This window comes from Psammomys obesus, unplaced genomic scaffold, assembly GCF_907164565.1.
Source record: "Psammomys obesus unplaced genomic scaffold, mPsaObe1.curated_primary_1811, whole genome shotgun sequence".
Classification (NCBI taxonomy): domain Eukaryota; kingdom Metazoa; phylum Chordata; class Mammalia; order Rodentia; family Muridae; genus Psammomys; species Psammomys obesus.
This window is the reverse complement of record NW_026590707.1, coordinates 910,546-933,325: the sequence shown is the minus strand read 5'-3', so window position 1 is coordinate 933,325 and position 22,780 is coordinate 910,546. Positions and strand designations below refer to the sequence as shown.

The window sequence follows — 22,780 nt, the reverse complement described above, 5'->3', positions numbered from 1 at the left end:
GGCGGCGGCGGCGGCCGCTCCGCGTCTCCTGGTCGCGGCAGCGCGCCGGCCGGGGCCGCCATATTGGAGCCGGGGCGGCAGGCTGGGCGCAGCGGCGGCGCGAGGCGGGCCTGGCAGCGGGGCCCCGGCGGCGGGGGAGCGCATGAGCCGCCGCGGCTAGCCTCCTCCCCGCCCACCGCCTGCGCTGGGCCGTCGGCCCCCGGCCCGGAGGGGCCGCGGTGACCGCACCATGTTCTCTAAGAAGCCGCACGGGGACGTGAAGAAGTCCACGCAGAAGGTGCTGGACACCAAGAAGGACGCGCTCACCCGCCTCAAGCACCTGCGCATCGTCATCGGTGAGGAGAGCGGCGGCCGGGCCCCGCCGGCTCGGCCCGTCGCCCCGCCACCCCGGGGGTCGCCCTCGCGGACCTGCCTGGCGCGGTGGGCAGCGAGGGCCCGCGGCGCCGGTGCCCACGCGCGGGAGGGCGGGCGGCGAGGGGAGGGGACAGCTTGGCAGTTGGCAAAAACCGGGCAGCACCAACAGAGAGACCCACGTTTTGAGTTCGTTGTCTGACTTCTTAAACCAAACGAAAACAAAACAAACCCAGCGTCGGGCTGGAAACTTAAGTCCTTGATGAGACTTGAGGGACACTTGGGTGTTGTGGGTAATGGTGTTTAGAGGGTGTGTGTGCCACAGGACTGCTGCCATCCCCACCCTGGTGGAAAGAGAAGCACAGTGCTCGCCGGGCCAGTATGACCCGCCGTCTGTCAAGTTTGGTTTTTTGTGTTTGGCAGGTGAGGGCCGGGAGGAAGCAGTCGCACACCTCTTTGGGAAGTGGGTGGTTCCCCGGGCTGGTGGGGAAGAGCCCCGCCCTACACCCTCTTCTTCATCTGCTGTACTTTAGAAGGAAAACTGTAGAGAACAAGATTCTTGAACTCCACAGAGCTCAGTTTTCATTAGAATTTTGTTACTCCTCAGCCGTCTTCAACTTCAGCTTTTCTAAAGACCGAACTGGGCTGAGTTTGGATACTTGGTCGTATATATCGTTGATAAGGGCCGAACTGTGTACCTATGGAACTTTTGCTTCTGTACTTAAAAATTTTTTCTTTTCTTTTCTTTTTTTTGAAGAAATTTGAGGTGAAAAGTAAAAGTCGGCTAGGGTTCATGTAGAGAATAATAGCATAACTGAGGTTTGAGCCCAGATGCCTAGATTCCAGTTCACAGTTGATCATCTCAAGGCTATTTTGCCAATGACTGCCTAGTTTGGAAAGTGACTTACATGTTTAGTGGTGTGGCCTCTGTTTCAGGGACGTATTTCTGTACTGTGTTGTGACCAGTGCCACTAATAATGCCCTCCGTTTGTGCGATGCTCTACTGTCTCCAAAGGTGTCTCACACGAATTTATAATTCATCTTTGCAATGTGTCTAGAAAAAGAGATACTATTGCTATTTTATTTTTTGTACAAACGAGAAAGTTGAGGGTTAGTCGTGGTTCTACTAAGCTGATGGGATTCTAAATTAAACCCAGGTTTTGTGTCTCTAATTTGTTTTCAACCTTCCTACATGTATGACAGCTAATCTTTATCACAAGTACTTACTCCTGTGGCATAATGAGAAATCGGTTAAATCCAGCTTATGTAAACCATTTATATAAGTTTTTAGCATTTTATTTTCATTCTGACGTGTCTGAAAAGACGTGGCAGAGACAAAGTAATCGTGTGTAGATGTATTACAAAACGATGGCCATTTGAAACTGGACGCTCAGTGGAACCCGACTCTCGCTTGAGACAAGCCGCAGCCTGCAGTAAATGCAGAACTGTGAAGCTGAGTTACAACAGGGTGTTGGGATTTCCTAAATTAACTGCGTGGTTGGTTAAGGAGTGGTTTCTTTATATTTCTTTGTAATAGAGGTTTTTGTGGTTTGTGTGTGTGTCAGTGTGTGTTACAGTATGTGTGTGTTTCCTAACTCGGAAACACGAGCTGTGTTACTATCACTTACTATCACACATGCTGGATATTTTGTAGGGCCTAGCTTCCTCAGTTTGAAAGTAGAATGCTTAAAAAAGCAAACAAACCCTTTTTTTGCTTTATCAATTTAAGGACTCTTTTTAAAAATGAAAGTCACCAGGAAAGACATCTTTCAGGACTTTGAAATGTTGAACATTATTGCAGACCTGTGCCCCATGAGAAGCCCACACTGAGGTAGTTGTAGAACCATGGTGCCTAAACAGACACATTTTGCCGACAACAGGCAGTTGATCATATCTGGAAACACTTTTTCTGTGGGAGTTGTTATAGTATGCTAGATGCTGCTAAATGAACAGAAAAATCTGTCAGTACAATATTCAAGTCCTAAGTGTCAGAATACTGGGTTCTGAGACCTTGTCATAATGCATACTAATGGATGAAGCCACAGATGCTAAATGTGGTTGTCAGTTCTCTCTGCCTCAGAGCTAGCAATTGACCAGGAGCTCAAGTATGTGAGCAGGCACTTTGCTGCTCAGCAACATTTCACCTTAATATTTAACCGTTACAGTTATTTTGTTTAAAAGATTAATATGATTTTTAAGAAAATGAGTGGGAGAAATAGACAAGGTTGCCAATTGGCGTACTATTTTGTATTTGGAAGAGCCATTTATGTTTTTTGGACATAAGGGTTTTAAATAAACACAATGAAGAAACTACTTAGTTTGCTAATTACATAGAAGCATACAAAAGCACTGTTTACTAGAGGAGGTATTTATAGGAGAACGTAGTACATCCAGGTAATAAAACATGAGCTCCGCTTAGAAAAAGTATTTCCTGACATGATCTGTCTCCTGTTGGCATCACCTGCTTTAGTGGGTCCTCTGTGTGGTCCACTCAGGGCAGAGATTGATAAGAATGGTCACCAGTTGAAAGTCTTAAGATGTCTTCTCCAGAATTTTTCATTAAAAAATATAGTTTATTTTACATATATGGATGTTCCGCTGCATGTATGTCCGTGCACTACATGTGTGCTTTGATACCAGAGGAAGCCAGAAGAGGGTGTTTGATCCTCTGGAACTGGAATCACAGGTAGTTGTAAACTAACGTGAGTGCTGGGACTTGAACCTCTAGGTCCTTTGGAAAAGCAGCCAGTGTTCTTAAGCACTGAGTTACCTCTCCAGCCTGCCTTTCATTTTGTTTTTAAAGTTTTTATGCTATTAAAAAGCAAGCAAAGTGTGTGTGTGTGGGGGGGGGGATCTTTTCTTCTAAAAAAAAAAAAAGATTATTATGTTAAAAACACAAAAGTTAAATATTCGGTGGTACTCTTTCTCTTGGCATGTGTTTCAACTGTAGTGAGAATTCCAGTTAAATTTATAGAATTTAGCCAGGTGTAGTGCTGCACTTCCATGCTAAGGCAGGAGGATTACAAGTTAAGACACTCTGGGCTACAGGTATATAGGAGGTACCAGGTTAGTCAGACCACGTCTCAAAAAAAAAAAAAAAATAGACTCTCCTTTGATGGATTTAGATTTCAAATCTGCTGGCTTAGCGATATCATATATTTGATTTGTAGGAACTAAAAGGGTTAATAATGATAATGATAGTAAGGTTAATACATGTAAAGTGAGTAGAATAGTTCTTGGTATGTTATGCATATTCTGGAAATGTTAGTTTGCTTGTACTTAAAAGTGTCAAGTTGGAAGTTTAGTTATCTGTATTTAAAAACACAACTGCTTATTTAGCTAAGAATAGATTATTGCTAGATTATTCTAACAGCTTCATTAATGTATAGTTGTCATCCAATAAAATTGCACATATTAAATTTTTTTTAGTAGTTTTAATGTTGGGGTACCTCATGAAGTCAACATTAGACTTAACCAAATAAGATAAATATAGCTAGGGCCTGGGCATGTAGCTCAGTAATAAAGCATGCACTGTTTGTGCAGGCCCGGGAGTTATATTCTCCACAGCACAAGTAACTGAAAAAGGGCTGGGGCTGTAGCTCTGTGGTAGAGTGTAATGAATGTGTTCTTTTTGTTGTTGTTTTGGTTTTTCGAGACAGGGCTTCTCTGTGTAGTCTTGGTTGTCATGGACTCACTTTGTAGACCAGGCTGGCCTCAAACTCACAGATACCTATCTTCCAGCCTCTGCTTCCCATGTGCTGGGATTCTAGGTGTATGCCACCATGCCCAGCTATGAATATGTTTTTAACCTCCTGAGGTTCTTTTTGCTCCCCTTCTTCCTTTCTCCTCAGCTCATGCCTTCCTGTCCATCCCTGAACAAGTTCCAATCTGCTCTCCAAATCTGCATTTTGTAGAGTTATATCAATGAGATCACATAGTTTATAACTGAAATTTTACTCTATAGTGTTTTCAGTTTTCTTTTACTCAGCCTCATTATTTTGAAGTCCATCTATGTTGCTGTCTGGTGTTAGTGGCTCGTGTTTTTGTTCTTGAGTAGTCTGCCGGGCCACAGTCTTTCCGCTTAGCTGTTGATTAGTGAGTGGCTTGTTTGGGCTGTCACAAGCGAAGCTGCTGCAGAGTGTGCTCGGATAGACGCACTTTTCATTTCGAATGGTAGATACCTACTAAAGGAATGGAGGGATCGTGTGGCAGTAGCATATTAACATTAAAGAAACTGCCAAGCCAGGTGCAGGAGCTGACGCCAGTAATCTGGGCACTTGGCAGGCTGAGGCAGGAAGATTGTGGCAAGTTTGAAGTTAGCTGAAACTCATAATGATTTGCCAAGAACCCCACCCTCCAGCTCTGGCCAGTTGTGGGTTATCATTTTTCATTCTCTTCCTTTTGAAAAATCATTTTTAAAGAGAAAAGTTTTTTTTTGTTTTGTTTTTGTTTTTTGTTTTTTTTTTTTTTTTACTTAAATCCCAGTATTTTCATTGAAGTAGACATCTTTTAGTTTTGCTTTTAAAAACTTTTTTTAAAATTTATTTTTATTTGATTTTATGGATGTTTTGTCTGCATGTATAATTCTGTACCATTACATGCAGTGCCCACACAGACCAGGAGAAGGTGTCAGGTCCCTGGGACTGGGATTACCAATGTTTGTGAGCTGCCAAGTTGGTGCTCCCAATTGCCAGTGAGTGCTCTTACTGCAGAGCCAACTCTCCATCCCCCAGCATTCTTAATTTTGATTAAATATTTATGTGTTAGGATGAAGCTCACGCAAGAGTGTTTGCCTACCTTTGGGATTCATCCCCAGCAGGACCAAAACTTTGGCTTGATTAAAAATGTTAATAACTTTTTCTTTCATGCTAATTTTTGAAAGGTGTCCTCTAAAATCTTTGCCTAACTCACAGTTACATATTTTCTTTTATGCTTCTAAAATTGATATCGTTTTAGGTTTTACTTGGGTCCGTGATTCATCTTCGATTTACTTTACCTTGTAAATGTGATATAAAGTGTGCCATGGGGTGCTTCCCCATCTTTATATAGAGATATCCAGTTGTTTTCAAACTTCTGTTTGTCCTGCTTCACAGAACTTCCCTGTGCTTTTGTTAAAACTTGGTTGTCTAAATATGTGTGGGTCTATTTCCAGACTCTTGTTTTGTTTCAGAGATTTGTTTTATCTGTGCTGGTGCCAATACCACAATATTTTGATTATTGTAACTAAAATAAATCCTGAGACTTAGTGTTTTTTTCTCCAACTTTTGTTATTTTCAGAGGTGCTCTTTGTTGTTGCTTGTGCTTTTGAAGTGCCAAACCATTTGTATTTCCATGGGAGTTTAAGATTAACTTGTTAAGCCAAGTGCACCATGGTGCCACATGCCTGCAGTCTCATCTCACTTGAGGCTACTACTTCAAGCCTAGCCTCACAACATAGTGTGAGATCCTCCAAAAAACAGCGGTGCTGGAGGGAAAGCTTAAGTGGTTAAGAGCACTAGCTTTTCTTCCGGAGGACCTTGGATTCCAGGTACCATCATGGTGCTGACAACCGTCTATTACTCTACTTCTAGGAGATCTAATTCTCTCTTATTGACTCTGAAGACACCAGCAAATGGTACACAGGCATATGCAGGCAAAACACCCATACACATAAAATAACATTTAAAAAGAAAAGTTAGTTTCTCAGTTTCTAAATAAAACAGAAACCCGTTGGGATTTTGACTGGGACTGTTTTGAGTCTGGGAAAATTTGAAGATAATTTGAATACTTTGTGTCATGAACCAGTGTGTTTCTCTGTTTATTTAGGGCTTCTTTAATTTTCTCAGCAGTGTCCCGTTGTTTTCATTGTCTTAGGGATTTTGATCATACTTAACCCCTTAATATTTTCTACTTTTGATGCTCTAATAGAGTGTTATCTTAGGCAGGCATGGTAGCAGCACATACCTTTGATCCTAGCACTCAGGAGGCAGAGGCAGGCAGATCTGAGTTCCAACCCAGCCATGGATAGAGAGTAAGACTCCTTCTCAAAAAACAAACAAACAACAAAACTACCAAAACAAGCAGAAAAACCTCCTCCAAAATGTTGTCTTGGTATTTATTTCTGGTTGTAGTTAGTTTAGGGAAATACTGAGTTTAAACATATCTTTATTTTGTGTGTATGAGTGTTTGCCCGCATGCATGTTTGTGTGCCACTTGTATGCTTGGTGCCTGAGGAGGCCAACAAGGACTTTGGATCCCCTAGAACTGAAGTTAGAGATGGTTGTAAGCCATGTTGGTGCTGGAAATCAAACTCAGGTCCTCTAGAAATCAACCAGTATTCTTATTCACCGAGCTATCTCCACCTTGCACCCGCTTCTGCCTTTGATGGATTCCATTGGTTTCCCCACCCCTTCAATGTAGGTGTGTTTTTTAAAATTTATATTTTAATTTTTCATATTAATTACAGTTTCTTCACTTTGTATCCCAGCTGTAGCCCCCTCCCTTATTCCCTCCTAATCCCACCCGCCTCCCTCATCTCCTCCCACGCCCCTCTCTAAGTCCACTGATAGGGTAGGTCCTCCTCCCCCACCATCTGACCCTAGCCTATCAGGTCTCATCAGGACTGGCTGCATTGTGTTCCTCTGTGGCCTGGTAAGGTTGCTCTCCCCTCAGGGGGAGGTGATCAAAGAGCCAGCCACTGAGTTCATGTCAGAGACAGTCCCTGTTCCCCTTACTAGGCAACCCACTTGGATACTGAGCTGCCATGGGCTACATCTGTGCAAGGATTCTAGGTTATCTCGATGCATGGACCTTGGTTGAGTACCAGTCTCAGAAAAGACCCTTGTGCCCAGATTTTTTGGTTCTGTAGCTCTCCTTGTGGAGCTCCTGTCCCCTCCAGGTCTTTCTATCTCCCCCTTCTTTCACAAGATTCCCTGCACTCTGCACAAAGTTTGGCTGTGAGTCTCAGCATCTGCTTTGATACCCTACTGGGTAGAGTCTTTCAGAGGCCCTCTGTGGTAGGCTCCTGTCCTGTTCCCTGTTTTCTCCCTCTTCCAATGTCCATCCCATTTGCCTTTCTGAGTGAGGATTGCTCATCTTATCCAGGGTCCTCCTTCTTGCTTAGCTTCTTTAGGTGTACAGATTTTAGTATGTTTATCCTATATTATATGTCTAATATCCACTTATAAGTGAGTATATACCATGTGTGTCTTTCTGCTTCTGGAATACCTCACTCAGGATAATCTTCTCTAGATCCCACCATTTGCCTGCAAATTTCATGATTTTCTTGTTTTTAATTGCTGAGTAGTATTCCATTGTGTAAACATACCACAATTTCTGTATCCATTCCTCAACTGAGGGATATCTGGGTTGTTTCCAGATTCTACCTATTACGAATAAAGCTGCTACAAACATGGTTGAGCAAATGTTCTTGTTGTGTACTTGAGCATATTTTGGATATATGCCTAGGAGTGGTATAGCTGCATCTTGAGGAAGCGCTATTCCTAATTGTCTGAGAAAGTGCCTTGATTTCCAAATGGTTGTACAAGTTTACCAATGTGGGTGTTTTATTCCTTTTTTTTTTTTTTTCCTTCTTGAACTGGGTAGAAACTCTGATAGACTTTTTTTTTTTTTTTATAAGACAGAAGAGAGAAAAGTGATGTGAATGTACATCCTTGTTCTCAAGTTTAGGGGGAAAAGCAATTGATTTTTCACCATGTAATATGATACTAATTATAGGATTAATTTTTATTCTTCTATTAAGCATTTCTTTTTTAAAAAATGTCTATATAATGTATCCATGTGTATATTTGTGTGTTTGTGTGACCAGAGGTCAACGTCAGGTGTCTATCTGTCTTTACCTTATTTTTGTAAGAGTGTCTCTCACTGAACCCAGACCTCACTGATTGCTTAGACTGGCCAGCCAGCAAGCTCTTGGACTGTCCCTTCCCCACCAGTGGTTAGATACAGATGTAAGCCACCACAGCCAGCTCTACATAGGTACCAGAAATTCAAACTCAGTCCTCGTGCTGGGCAGCAGACACTTTGCCAACTGAGCCATCTCCCCAGCCTTGGTTTTTTCTTTTAAAAACATTAGATGCTTTTTATATCAAAGTCAGAAAATTTCTTGTCAGGCCTTCTTTGCTGAGAATCTTTACTAGGAGTCAACTTTGCAGTTTTCTGCTTATTACAGATTCTTCTTTTTTTAAATGTAGTCATGTGATGAATCACGTTGATTGTGGAATGGGTTTCCTCCCCTTTCCAAGTTTTTTCTTTTTGGTACTGCAGATAAGAGACCGGGGTATTAAATACACTAGGGAAGTACTCTATCACTGAGCTACATCCCAGTCCGTGATTTATCATCATCATCATTACTGTTTTGTTTTTGTAGATTTAAAAAGAAATACATTTTTTATTTTTAAGTTATGAGTGAATTTTCCCTTTCCTCCCTCCACTTCCTATCTCCTCTATTCCCCCTTCTCCCTCCCTGTCCACTCCTCTTCCTCCAAAGAAACTCATTTTTATCTAATTATTTTGTGCACGTGCACTGTGGTACCAAAATACGGATTCCAGGGTTCAACTCGGGCTTGGCGGCACGTGCACTGAGCTACAATCCTTTGTTTTGAGACTGGCCCACTGCTAGCTTGGAATTTATAACTCAGGCTGCCCTGGAAGTCATGGTAGGTTGTCCTTTTTGTAGGTGAGCATTGGCAAGTTGTAATTTGTATTCAAGAAATGTCCTCATTTCATTTAAATTGTCCAATTATAAGTGTGAAGTTACTTATATCCTTTTATTAATGCGTTACTACCTGTAGAGTCCATAGTGATCCCCTTTCTTTGTGTGTGTACAGGTGTTGCATGTGAACATATATGTGTACACATGCTTGTGGAGGCCAGAGGTTGACTGAAGTTTCCTCCTAAGTTGCCACCTACCATGTTTTTTTAGATTGGCTACCCAGCAACACCTGGGGCTCTTTTGTCTCTGTTACTACCTCTGCCCTGCCTTTGCCGCAGCTTTTTTACATGGGTTCTGGTGGACCCATCCCAAGTCTTCCTGCGTGATGGCCAGTACTTGATCAGCCGAGCGGTTGCCTCAGTCCTTACCCTTTCATTCTTGATATTGGAATTTCTTTGTTTTCTTGATCACTCACCCAGGTTAGAGGCTACGTGATACAATGTTCTAAAATAATGTATTTCAGTTTTTATTGACTTTGCTATAATCTGGTTGATTGACTTTTGACCGATCTATGTGAGTTTTTTTTTTTTTTACTAGTTTATATTAATGTATTCTTTTCCTGTTTCTTTTTAAAGCCTAAATGGAGGCCACTCATTTTAGACTTTCTTCCTTTATGATTTTCTTTTTCCTGTGCTTTCTGGTGCTTGTCCTGGGACTTGATTTCCAGGCCTTGCTTTTTGCTTCCGAGCTACATGCCCAATTGTGGTTCCAAAACTCCCTGTGCTTTCTTTTTGATTTCTTCTTTAATCCGTGGGTTATTCACAAGTGTGCTGTCTTTTCACTTCAGATAGTTTTGGAATTTTCTTGATTTTTTTTTTCTGTTCCTGGTTTTTAAAGAAATATGTTTATTGTGCAGCGTGTGTACATGTCTGTGTGTACGCATAGTGTAACATTCATGTGGCAGTGAGAGGGCAGCTTTTGAAAGGCTCTCTCCTGCCATGTGGGTGCTGGGACCTTCACCCCTCAGCTATCTCAACGGTCCTGTAACTGATTTATTTATTTCTTTAATTCTGTTAAAATCAAAACAGTTTATAATTTGAAATTTCTTTGATGGTCTAGAATTTAATTTATTTTGTTGCACGTGTGTTTAAAAAGGTAATATGTATATTATTAGTGGGTTAAATGGTTTAAAAATACATATTGTCAAATTTAATTTTGATTTTATGTGTATGTATGTGTGCCTACATGTATGTGTATGCATCATGTTCATGCCTGGTGCCGGTGGCTTCCAGACAAGTATGTTGAATCCGCTGGAATTGGAGGTCCAGGCATTGGTGATCCCACTATCATGTGGGATCTAGGCGGTAAACCAGTGTCCTTTTGAAGAGCAGCCAGTGTTGTTAAGCCTTCTCTCCAGTCCCTGTCTTTAGGTAGTGAGTTGTATTTTGGCCTTTTGGTTAAGATCTGGTATGGCATTTAGGTTTGTGATTTTTTTTTTTGATTTGTCTTTTTTTTCTTTTTCCTTGAGAAAGAGAGAGAGTTGCTAATGTTGCCCCAACAGGCCTTGAACTTGTAGGCACAAGTTCAATCCTTCTGCTTCAAACCTCAAAAGTAGATGATATTGCCACCATACCTGGTTTGTTAAGTTTTTTTTTTAAACAAATTGACCCTTTTTATCATTATGGAGCAGCCTCTTTATTACTAGTGTCTGTGGAGTAGCCACCAGAGGAGTCTGCTTAGAGCACAGGTTAACCAGAGAAAGTGGCCTGTGACTGGATTGGGTGTCCCGGTCCCAGTGTATTCTCAGGCTTTAAGTATTAAAAAAAGAAAGTTAATAACAATAGTTAGCCAGAAGCCAAAAAGCAAAGTTAGTACAATTAGAGACTTTGCCAGAACTATGGACTTTGATGGATTGGGTCTTTGTTTTCTTTTTGGCAGGTGGTATTATTTACTGGTGAGTTTTATGGCCTGAATGGTATTTAAATCATGTCAGTTGTTCTAAGGGTTTGGGGGGTCTGCTAAGGTCTGGGTCTGGGGCCCTGTTATATTAGTAATAGTTTTCCCCCTAGAATCTGTAATATTGTTTTTAAATTTTTTTGTGTCTGTGATGTGTGTGTGATGTTGCAGTGCTTGTGTGAGGTTGTTTTGTGGAGTTGGTTCTCTTCTTCCACCTTTACCTGGGCACTAGAGATGCAACACTTGTTACCAGTTTTGGAGAGCAAGCATTTTTACTTTCTGTGACATCGCCTGGCCCCTACTGTGCCATTAATATGGCCTCTTTTGCTTTCATCTGATTTATGTTGCATGGTAAAAGTTTTCCCGTCCTTTTAATCTACTATTTCTCTATATTTAAAATGGATTTCCTATTACTTGGTTGACCCTGCCTTCTTCATTCATTTATTCTGAGTTATATAGGGAGCAGGTGAAGTCCTGAGTTGTTGACATATTTCTTTCCTGTGGCTGCTTTTAAGACTTTTTTTTCCCTGCATCATGAGTTGTGAGCCAGTAGGCTCTCTTCGTATTTCTTGATGCAGAGTTCATGAAACTTCTTAGATAGCAAGTGGCAGCTGGTGGCAGAGGGCAGCAGCTCCCATCACCACAGACTGAAAGCAGGCTGGGGCTCAGGCGCTGGTGAGGATCTGTCTGCAGAGACTGACTTTCTTCACTCTGCCCTGCCTCCTAAGTGTCAAGAACTGCCCAAAATAGTGCCATTAGCTGGATGCCAAGCCTTTGGAATGTAAAAGATTCAAACATCCCTCTGATTAATGTAGTTAATATAACAAGCTGTTTTAAATATAGAAAGCCATCTTTGTACTAGTATTTAATTTATTAAGGATTATATTATATCCACGTAAGCAATGAATAAGGTGTAGAATAACTCCAGAAAGAAACTGAATAGTGACAGTGTGAAGTAAAGAAACATTATCAGGTTAGAGATGAGCTGATTAGAGCTATAAGTCATTGAATTTGGTTCTTAAATTTCCCAATAGCTCAGTTGAAAAGAGAAAGGTGATGTTACAAGTTTTTGGTGTTTTTAGAACAGCAAGAATTCTTTGGTTTTGGCTAAAACCTTTTTCTTCATTTTTCTGTCTCTGTGTCTTTCACTCACTTGCCTTGGGTTTAAGATGTTCCTGCCTTGTCCTCCCAGGTGCTAGCATTGCACTGTGACTGGCTTTGAAACTTTTTTCTTATTTAATTTGAAATTTATGTATGTCATGTGTATGCACTCATATATTGATTATAATAGTACTTTTTGTTGAAATATTCGTTCTATAGAAATAGATCTTGGAGACAATAGAATAGATAAATTTTTAATTTTTTAAAATTTTTTGTAAGTGAAGGCACCTTCCAGCAGACATTAATCTTATATGTAATGATAGGTAGAAAAAGATAAATTTATATTTAGTTTGAAATGTATGGGACTTTTTTCCCCCTTGAGACAAAGTCCTGGCTGTAGTCCTGGCTGTCTTGGAACTCCCTGGTTTTAACCTCACAGAGATCCTTTCCCCTCTCTTCTGGGATTAAAGGAATGTGCTATCATGCCTGGTCTGTGGGGGACATTTTGACATTGCCTCTTCTACATACTGCTTTTTGTTTGTGTGCACGAGGGTGAGGTACACAGATGTGCATATGGAGGTTGGAGATCAGAGATGCGTGACTGGTATCACAAATTCATTCTCTCATCAGGGGCTCTCAGTTGGCTTTGGAGTTCATTGATTGGCTGGACTGGCTGACCAAAAATCCCTAGGGATGTTTTTGTCTCTGAGTTTTCAGCTTTGGAATTATAGATGCACAGTCCCTGGTTTTTGCATGGGCTTGGGGGATCTAAACTCAGGTAGTCATACTTGTGCACTTTTTCAGCTGAGCCGTCTCCCAGTCCCATCCTGTTCACTTGGTCTGTTCTTACTATCATTCGTTTAAAATGTTTACTCTTTGGCGCTTAATAATTTGCAACAGTTTACTAGTTGGTTTCTTCTGTTCTAAATTTTCATATGGTGCTGTCATAGTCTTTCTGTAGTACATATATAGTACATTATTATAGGTCACACAGCAACTATTCTCAGATCTTTCATGGATCCTCATTGTCAGGACGATGAAGGTCAACATTTTTGGCCTGTGTTTAAAATACTGAAATTATTTGATCTTACTGTTCCAACTGAGTGATACAGTTGAACCATAAAAAGCAAAGGAATATTTGGTTAAAACTCATCTGAGTCTCAATTCTCTCCTTGTTGTCAGATTTCTTTGTATTGTATTTTAATGGGTAACATTTTCTCATGGATGAGGAGGCTAGATCCTGTGTTTGTCGTCCTACTTTTATGCTTCTTTTCCACTTAGGCATTCATTTGAAAATACTCCATGGTTGGAGATACACGCTGCTTGTTCACATTGTTCTTGAAACACTCTCAGTGCCCTGAGTTCTCCACCTTCTGGTTGTTCATGTGCGTGTGCGCGTGCGTGCGTGCGTGTGTGCGTGCGTGTGTGTGTGTGTGTGTGTGTGTGTGTGTGTGTGTGTGTGTGTTTGAGAAAGGGTTTCTCTGTGGCTCATGGCTGTCCTGGATCTCACTATGTAGACCAGGCTGACCTTGAACTCACAGGATCCCCTTGCTTTTGCCTCCGGAGTGCCAGGGAGGCACCAAGACCAGTCCATTCCATTTCATTGATTACGTTTTTGCAGACTTTTCTTCTATAGCCAAATAGTCCCTTCAGTGTTAGTGTTTTTCATGTTCTGTTTGCAATCTCTTCTGCCTATAATAAATTGCTCTTGGCTTCAAATGCTCATGTATTTACTGTTGATGACTGGCATTCACACTCCAGGTTTTAGCTCTGACCTGTTTTCCGAATCTAAAAGGCAGCCTCTTCACTTAAATGACCCCTGTACTTTAAATTCCATCAGGTGTCCTAAGATTTCTCTTCCACATTGCCTTCCTGTCTTACCCCTAGTTACGACTCTGTGGCATGTTACTCTGTAGTAACTGCACTGTCCCTTGCTAATAATACTTGCTGTACCTGTCTGCCTTCCTATCACTTTTACCACCAGAAAGCTTTAACTTTTGCAACTTTCGGGGGAATGTACACTCAGCTTCTGACAAGTCTTTCTGGGTATGCTAGGATAGGAGCTGCCATGATGCTTTCATACACTATGCTTACTTACTTCTACTGAGTTGATTCTTTGGTGACAATATTATTTGCATGCCTAAGGAATGCCTTAAATCTTTACTGAACACAGAAACACTTTTATATCACTAAATTCAGTGTGGTGGCTTGCTCTATAATAGGTGTTCAGTAATACTGTTCAGTTCTTGAGTGGATATGTTAAATATGAAGAGAGCAGTACTGTTTTGTAAATATTCAATTGGCAGTGGTAGAAAAATCATGGAAGTCAGTATTCTGGTCAGAAAAAGTTGGGGTTGTTTAAAATACCTTGATTCAGAATCTAAGGTCTGTGTTGTATAGTGTAGAAAAATAGGTAAACGTGCACACACGCCTGCCCTGCAGTTTCACACCCTTCTTCCAAAGGGTGACTGTGACATTTCTTACAGAGGTGCTTGTTGATGAAATGAATGTTTAGATGAAACTGAAGAAGAAAGTATTTTTAAAAATTTGGACGTCAGATACTGAGTGCCAGTATATATCAGTGTCACAAAAACAAACAAAACACCCCAAAATTTGAAAAGTCCAGATAGTAATAATAATTTGCAGATTGATTTTAGAATTTAGCTCTGCACCTCCATTTGAATATTATATTTCTAAGGATTTATTAGAATTTTTTGATGGAAAGCATGCTGAGACTTTACACATGTTAACACAAGCTGTCCTCCTGAATTATATGTCCAGTCATTAATAATTACTGAGTAAGTTTTCATGTGACTATAAAGAATTTGTCTGGTAGTCCCATCCATCTATGTTCTTGGTAAGTTTTTAGACTGAATGTTTTTATAGAAAAGCAGCTGGCATATATTGATAATAATAGTATTTTTAATTACTTAGTATCTGACAGACTTTAGACTGTGTATTTCATATGTATTACTTAGTTCCTGTAATAACCTCATGTGGTAGGTAATAATCACTGAGGACACTTGAAAACCAAATAGATAGGAAGAGAAAGTCAAGACTATATTCTGATTTCAGTTGATTATTACTTAATACTTTCAATCTTTACTTTATCTGTCCATGAAATTATTATAACAACACCTCAAACACGGTTAGAGAATGCATAAAAATTACATTTGAACCACAAAGCTTATAGGAGAGTTTAAAGCATTTTTCAAAGTTTAATTGGACCCTTAAGTATGATAAAATTAAATCAGAAAGCTGTGCTCATAGCTCAAGTTAGAACACTTAACCTAGAACTTTCAAGACCTGGGTTCTGGCCAAGCAAACACAAGACTAGATGTTACATCCTACTTAGTCAAGTAATAGAATTTGTTTTTAAAGAAGAAATGAGCCCTACATGTCTGGCAAAAATTAGCAATTTAGAAAATGATGAGTTTCTGTTAGAAAACAAAGGTTATAAGGTTGACTGTTGGTGTTTTATTTCAGATAATGTAAGGGAACCACACAATGGGTACCTTCCCTTCACTCAAACCTAAGATAGAATAGCCGGAGTAAAGTGGCGTGTTTGATTGGAACTTGTTGTTTTTGTCTGAATTCTTTTTCTCCTCATCTATCAGATGTTCTTAGGACTTTCTAGAAGAAACTAGGTTGTTAGTGTAAGCCTTTTAAAAAATAATAAACATGCCATTTCTCTTCAAACAAGTTTAAGAAACATAGCCATCTATACTTATTTCTTTGAAAGTTTAAAAATGATGGACCTACGCAGCCATGCTCTGGGCGGTTTAGAGGACTAGAAGTGATGGCATGGTAACGTAGAGTCATGTGCCAGATGTGAAACATGCTGTGCACGTAAAAGGGAAGTATTATCTAAAATATTACCTTCATAGGGATGGGGGCATTTGAGCTATGCCTTGAAAGATAATGAGAATTCAGTATATATATATATTAAGGAGCAGCAGTTTGGGTAAAGGTAGTGACCCAGACATAAATGCAGCAGAGTAGTTGGCCAGTACTCCTTGAAGGTTTAAACAAAGCATCAGGCTTCAGCTTCAGCTTTTCAATTTAATCACAAAGTGAATAGAAGAATTGGTGTAGTGGGTGATACCGTGTAGAGATATTTTGTGAGATTTGTAAAAGGTTTTCATGAAGATTTAAGTGGAGATGATGCTATTTATTTGATACCGTTATTCTTTTTAAAAATCTCCTAGTGTTGGTGAATTTCCATGAGAAATTTTCTGCTCTGGTACCACTGTCAAGGCTGCTCAGCCTATACACTAAAACAGTATCATTCTTTCCATAATGTTACTGGAACACCAATTACGGTCTGTAAACTGGTGCACATGTACTGGTGGCTTACTTCAGATCTGCAGCCAGGCAGACAGTAACGTGGAATGTGCTCAGAGGTTCACCTCACTTTGACAATGCCAGAACATCCAAACGTGCAGTTATTGGACTTGTCTCATCCACTGGGGTATAGAGCATAGAACAGTCCGTGTACTTTTCACATTATACAAATCTTTATATTTAGATGTACAAACATACACAAAATTTCAAATATACAAACACTTTATTTGTTTTAAAGTAATTGTATTATGTGAAGACTTGGCATTTATTAAGTATGTTGGCTATATGTTGTTGGCTGTTTTGGACTTTAAACTCCTAAAAGGTGTTTGCCTAATCTCTTCAGTATCCAGAAGAATATTTTCACTGCTAGAGGAATGATTTTGTGAACTGAGATAATTATTTTGGATGTGTAAAGCTGGATATAAAATATTAATATTACTTTATTTTGATTACTCTGAAAATCTCATTATTTTATAATATATAAAAATAATATACCGAGTTAGGTAGTAAATATCAGTCATATGGTGATATAGCTTGCAATTCCTAATTTTAGGGAGAGTTTACATTTTCAGTTCTTCATTAGCTTTACTTCTTTTTTTAAATTTAATTTTATTTTATTAATTACACTTTATTCACTTTGTATCCCTCCATAAGCCCTTCCCTACTCTCCCTTCCCCTTCTTCACGAATGCCCCTCCCCAAGTCCACTGATAGGGGAGGTCCTCCTCTCTTTCCTTCTGATCTTAGTCTATCAGATCACATCAGGAGTGGTTGCATTGTCCTCTACCGTGGCCTGGTTAGGCTGCTTCCCCCTCAGGGGGAGGTGATCAAAGAGCAGGCCAATCAGATTATGTCAGAGGCAGTCCCTCTGCTCATTACTATGTAACCCACTTGGACACTGAACTGCCATGGGCTACATCTGTGCAGGGGTTCTAGGTTATCTCCATGCATGGTACTTGGTTGGAGTGTGAGTCTCTGGGAAGTTCCCTGTGTTCAAGTTTTCTGGTCCTGTTGCTCTCCTTGTGGGGTTCCTGTCCTCTCCAGCTCTTACTATTTCCCACATCTTACATAAAATTCCATGCACTCCGCCCAACAGATGGTCATAAGTCTCAGCGTCTGCTTTGATAGTCTGCAGGGCAGAGCCTTTCAGAGGTCCTCTGTGGCAGGTTTCTAGGTTGTTTCCTGTTTTCTTCTTCTGATGTCCATCCTCTTTGCCTTTCGGGATGGGGTTTGAACATTTTAGTCAGGGTCCTCTCTCGATTAGTTTCTTTAGATGTACAGATTTTAGTAAGTTTATCTTATGTTATATGTCTATATGAATGAGTATATACCGTGTGTGTCTTTCTGCTTCTGGGACAGCTCACTCAGGATGATCCTTTCCAGGTCCCACCATTTACCTGCAAATTTCATGATTTCCTTATTTTTCATTGCAGAGTAATACTATAGTCACAGTTGGTCAGGAAGCACTCATTCATTTAGCAAAGTAGGATGACACAGGTTTCACAGATTGGGATGCTAAGGAATTGAATGTTAGAGTTAGAAGAGACCATCAAAAAAAGAAAGAAGCAGAAGGAACTTGCACCTGTTAGCAGTTCTGTCCTTTCTACTTGGTTCTCCCAACAGCTATTAATTACTCTCCATCTCTGGTTCTGGATGGCTTATGCAAACAGAATAGAGCATGTATTGTCCTCTGTGTCTGGCTTCTTTTACTTAGCGCAATGTTCTAAACACTACATTTTTTTTTCATGAGTACATGATATTTGTTGTATGAATGTACTGTATTTTGTCTATCTGTTCATCAGTTTATGGTCATTTAAATTGTTTGCAGTGTTTGACAGTTATGAATGATGATGCATGCTATGATTATTTGGTAGCATGTGTCCTCGTAATGGACTTTCTGGATCATGTGGTAGTTCTTTAACATTTTTAAAAGCTTTCCAACTCATTTTCTCAAACAGCTACATTATTTATAGTCGTAGCAGCAATGCATAATTCAAAGTTACCACATCTTTGCCAACTCCTGTTTTATGTCCAGTCAGATTATAGCTGTGTAGTCGATAGTGGTGCCTCTTCCCCCTTGTGCTGGAGATTGAAGCTGGGACCTCATGCATGCTCTTCAGTGCTCTACTGTAAAGCCATACTCCCAAACTTTTGTTTTGGTTTTGGTGTTTTTCCTTGGTGGCTAATGATAACAAGCATTGTTTTATGTTCATATTTTTAGTGGCTATTGTATATATCGGTGAAGAAATGTCTTATTCAGATATTCTACCCATTTTAACTGTGTTTTGTTTTGTGTATTTGTTTTGTTTTTGTTAACCATGGCTGTCCTGGACTCACTTTGTAGACCAGGCTGGTCTCAAACTCACAGAGATCCGTCTGCCTCTGCCTCTCTTTTCCTTTCAGTAGTGTTGGGAATCAGACCCAGCGCATGTAATGCAAAGGCTGTTCCTCTGTGCCACCTTCTTCTACTAGTTTTTCTTTCATTGCTTGTGCTTTTAGTGTTCTGAGAAATGATTTCTAGCCCAGGATTGTTTTCTTCGATGAATTTTATACTTACATTCACACCTGTCCTTTTTGAGTTTTTATTTTACATATGGTATGAGGTAGAGGTCGCACTTTGTTTTGTTGCGTATGTACGTCCAGTTGTCTGCACACCATTGTTTGTAAAGAAGTACTCTTCTCCACTGAGTTGTTTTGGCACCCTTGTCAAAAGTAGTTGACCAGTAAAGGATTTGTTTCTGGTTCATTAATCTCTATGTTTTTCCTTCACTTAGACCAGTTTTGCCTACTCTTAGTTCCTCAGCTTTGTTTTTTAAGATTTGTTACAAGTATTTTAGAATCTTTGTGTTTTCTACAAATTAAAGGATCAGCTTGTCAATTTTGGTAAAAGAGTGTTGTGGATTTGTGTTGGGATTTCATTGAATCTACATGTATTTGGGAACTTCTGCTGTCTTCACAATATAAATTATGATTTGTTTTGGTTTTCATTTATTTCTTTCAATAATGTGTTAGAGGTTTTTTATTTATCATCATAATCTTTATCATCATCGAGAACTAAACACAGAGGGGATAGATAGAGAAGGAGAACTGGGTGGAGATAGAAGGTTTGCCAACTGGCTGGCCTGTTTGTTGATTATCGTCTGGACTGTTGAAATTCTTCGCTGCTGCAGGGAGGGCCTCAATGATGGGCAGTCCTGTTACAGGGCCTAGTCTTACTTTAGGTTTGCAGTTCTAATCCTGTCTGTGGCTAAGGTCAGTACTTCATCAGTAGATTCGAAGATGTGGTCATTCCTCTGTGAATCCCCGCAGGGTTCCAGTTGTGAATGCTTGTCTTGGCCCTGTATAGCTAGCTCTTAGCAGTGTCCTGCAGGCTGCTTGGAGTCTGAACCTTCCAGTGAAACTTTGGCTTCTATAGTTTTTCAGCTCACTGAATGCAGTTGAGATCTGATCTGAGATTTCTTTTCTTTATCCCACAGTGTAGAGTGTGTTGTAGAGAGTTCTGGCTGCAGCAGCAGCAGCAGCAGCAGCAGCGGTGGCGGCAGCACTCCTTTTGAAAGGACATCTTGCTTCTGCTTTGTTGGTTGCCAGGACCAAGCACCCCGGTGCTAAGGGAAAGGGATTTTTTAAGCTTCCCTGCTATTGCTGCTCTGCAATAGCTTTTCTCCTGCTGTTGATAGTTTCTGTTGCTTTTTAATGGCTGTTTATCCATTTGCTGAGATAATTTCCTGGAGATGGTGACCATCCATGCCTGAGTATGGTCTGCCATTTTTCAGTCCCACATTGTTAATTTTAAAGCTTTATTTATTTTTATTTTTTATTTTATGCATATGACTGTCTTTCTGTATATATGTATACCATATATGTGCTTGGTGCCTCTGGAGGCCAGAAGTGTTGGCTCTCCTGGAAGTGAAGTTACAAATGGTGGTGAGCTGCATGTGGGTGCTAGGAATCGACCCTGGGTCATCTTCAAGAACGGTATGTGCTCTTAATTTCTGTACAGTCTTCTTGGTACTTTATCTAGCTTCTGTCTTTACTTAGATTTTTAAGGTGTCTTTTGCATGAATATTATCAAACTGTTGAATTTTGAGTTCAAGTGTAAAAGGACTATTTCTGTTGTCTCAGTTTGCTCTATACTTGTTGGTCTTTCTCCTGTTGGGTCTCAAATTGGGCTGGAACCTTAGCTTTTACATATTTTAGACATGAGTTGAAAACCCACCACACTATTTAGTATAATTTTTTCCTCTTTACAATTCTTTTGTTTTTGATTTTTTTTGTTTTGTTTTGAAATAGTTGTGCAAAATCATAAGGTTCCTAGTTACAAAAAACAAAAACAAACTTGTTATCAAATATATTTGTTTCTGAATCTCTCTGGAATGAGCACTCCAGCCCCAGTGAGGATGGGCTGTCCCCAGAAGCTGTCCCAGCTGAAAGGCTTCATGCTGGCTGGCTGTATTCTCATTTTATACTCCAAATCCACAAGGTGGGCGGGCAGGTCAGCAAGACTTCCCAGAAGTGTCCCTGGCAGGTGGTTAAGGGCAACGACCCATCATTTCGGCTGTTTCTCCACGTCATGCTCTTCCAGGTAGGAGTGAAGTCATGCCTGGCAAATGGCAGTGCACGTAGTGCTTTAAGAAGTCCCCAAATAATCCAGTAAGCGGCATCTAGTAATTGTTTTTTTCTACTTTATTTACTTTTCATTAGCCTTCTTTACTTTGCAATTCTTGTCTTTAAGGCCTTCAGTTGATGAGTCAGTATAATTGTCTGAGTTAGGATATAGATTATGTATTTTCATCTTATCCTTTTAATCACTTTAGATTATGTATGTGTGTGCACATGCATTTTAAGAAATACTTTGTAGATTTTTTTTTTTTTTAAGACAAGACTAGTATATGGCATACTGGCCTTAAACATTCTGTGTAGCTAAAAATGGCCTTGAGCTCCTCCAGTTTTATGTATGCTAGACAAGCACTCTACTGAGTTGCATTCCCAAATACGTATTTGCCTTGTGTTCGTGATAAAGTCTCACCGTGTAGCCCTGGCTGGGCTGGAACTTGCCATGTAAACTTGACTAGCCTTGAACTCACTGACTCTGCCAACCAAGTGCTTGGAACAAAGGTGTGTGCCACTATGCCTGGCTTTATTTTGTTTAAAAAATGGTGTGTGTGTGTGTCCATTTCTATCCATTTCCTGTTGTTATAAAGAAAGAAAATCTCAGTTGTTCGATTTTACCAATAAAGACTCAGGAGCCAGATGCTGGAGTGAAAGCCTATTAGCTCAGCGAGGCAGAGAAAGCACCCAGCTGACCTTCCTACTCGGGTCACGTTCCAGATTGAAAAAGCCAAAAGCCCCTTCTTCATCTCCATGCTCTGTCTTAAATATCCTTCAGCTCCCTCCTTTCTGTTTAACCCCTTTCAGCTGATTTCTTGCTTCACCTCTTGACCTAGGTTAATTTATTTATTCCTGTTTACAGAAAGCTTTTGGATTAAAGGTGTGTGCTAGGACTGAGCCACACCAAAACCACCTGTTTACAATAAACAAGAAAGTTATTGGATTAAAGGTGTGTTTTATGGTTGAGCCACACCACAACTAGAAACAGGTTTTTACAGTTCACAATCTCAGGGTTCACAGTGGGATCAGATATCCTGCAACAATTTCCTGGTGCAGTTGTGGAAGTTGAAGGACAACTTGCAGAACCTGATCTGTCCACCTTGTAGGTCCGGGGGATTGACTCAGGTCATCAGGCTCTGGGGCAGGCACCCTTACCATTGAACCATCATCTATTTGTGGCTAAAATCCTATCCAATTAACTGTCTTAACTGGAGAGGTAGCTTCTTAACTTTTTTTTCTTTTATGTGGTCTTCCCACATTTTGTTACATACTATATTATTTATTTATTTGGTGCTTTACTCTTTGCTGTTTGATTCAGAGCTGTTTTTGTGTTCTTTTCCCCCCATAATGTCAGAAGTTGTAGATGCAGAAGTTTTGTGATTACTGTTTTGTGTTTCTTATTCATACAGCCTGCTTCCTCTGTTCCTGTTCTCTCTTTTCGTCTCCATTTTCATCTTTTCTCTTCCTTTCTTCCCTCCCTCCCTCCTTCCTTCCTTCCTTCCTTCTCCCCCCAACCCTGACCCCATGGCTTCTCTGTGTAGCCTTGGCTGTCCTGGAACTCATTCTGTAGACCAGGCTGGCCTTGAACTCACAGAGATCTGCCTGCCTCTGCCTCCCTGAGTGCTGGGATTAAAGGCATGTGCTACCACCTACTTGTGTAATTTTTATTCAGCATTTCTTTCTTTTTTTTTTTTAGAGTGGTTTCGAGTGCTTTCATGACAGTGTGTGTGTGTGTGTGTGTGTGTGTGTGTGTGTGTGTGTGTGTGTG

The 22,780-nt window shown here is 40.4% G+C and overlaps 1 protein-coding gene across 3 annotated transcripts in view; it reads left to right on the top strand.

The window, feature by feature from the left end:
* Positions 1 to 104: 104 nt before the first annotated feature.
* Ralgapa1 (Ral GTPase activating protein catalytic subunit alpha 1) overlaps positions 105 to 22,780 on the top strand; it is a 230,518-nt gene continuing 207,842 nt past the window's right edge. For 2 of the 3 annotated variants that reach the window (XM_055608685.1, XM_055608684.1), the window contains exon 1: positions 105 to 335. In XM_055608685.1, the coding sequence (XP_055464660.1) occupies positions 230 to 335 (106 nt within the window). In that variant the 5' untranslated portion in view covers positions 105 to 229. The remainder of the gene's footprint in view (positions 336 to 22,780) is intronic. The other variant, XM_055608686.1, reaches the window with a different exon arrangement.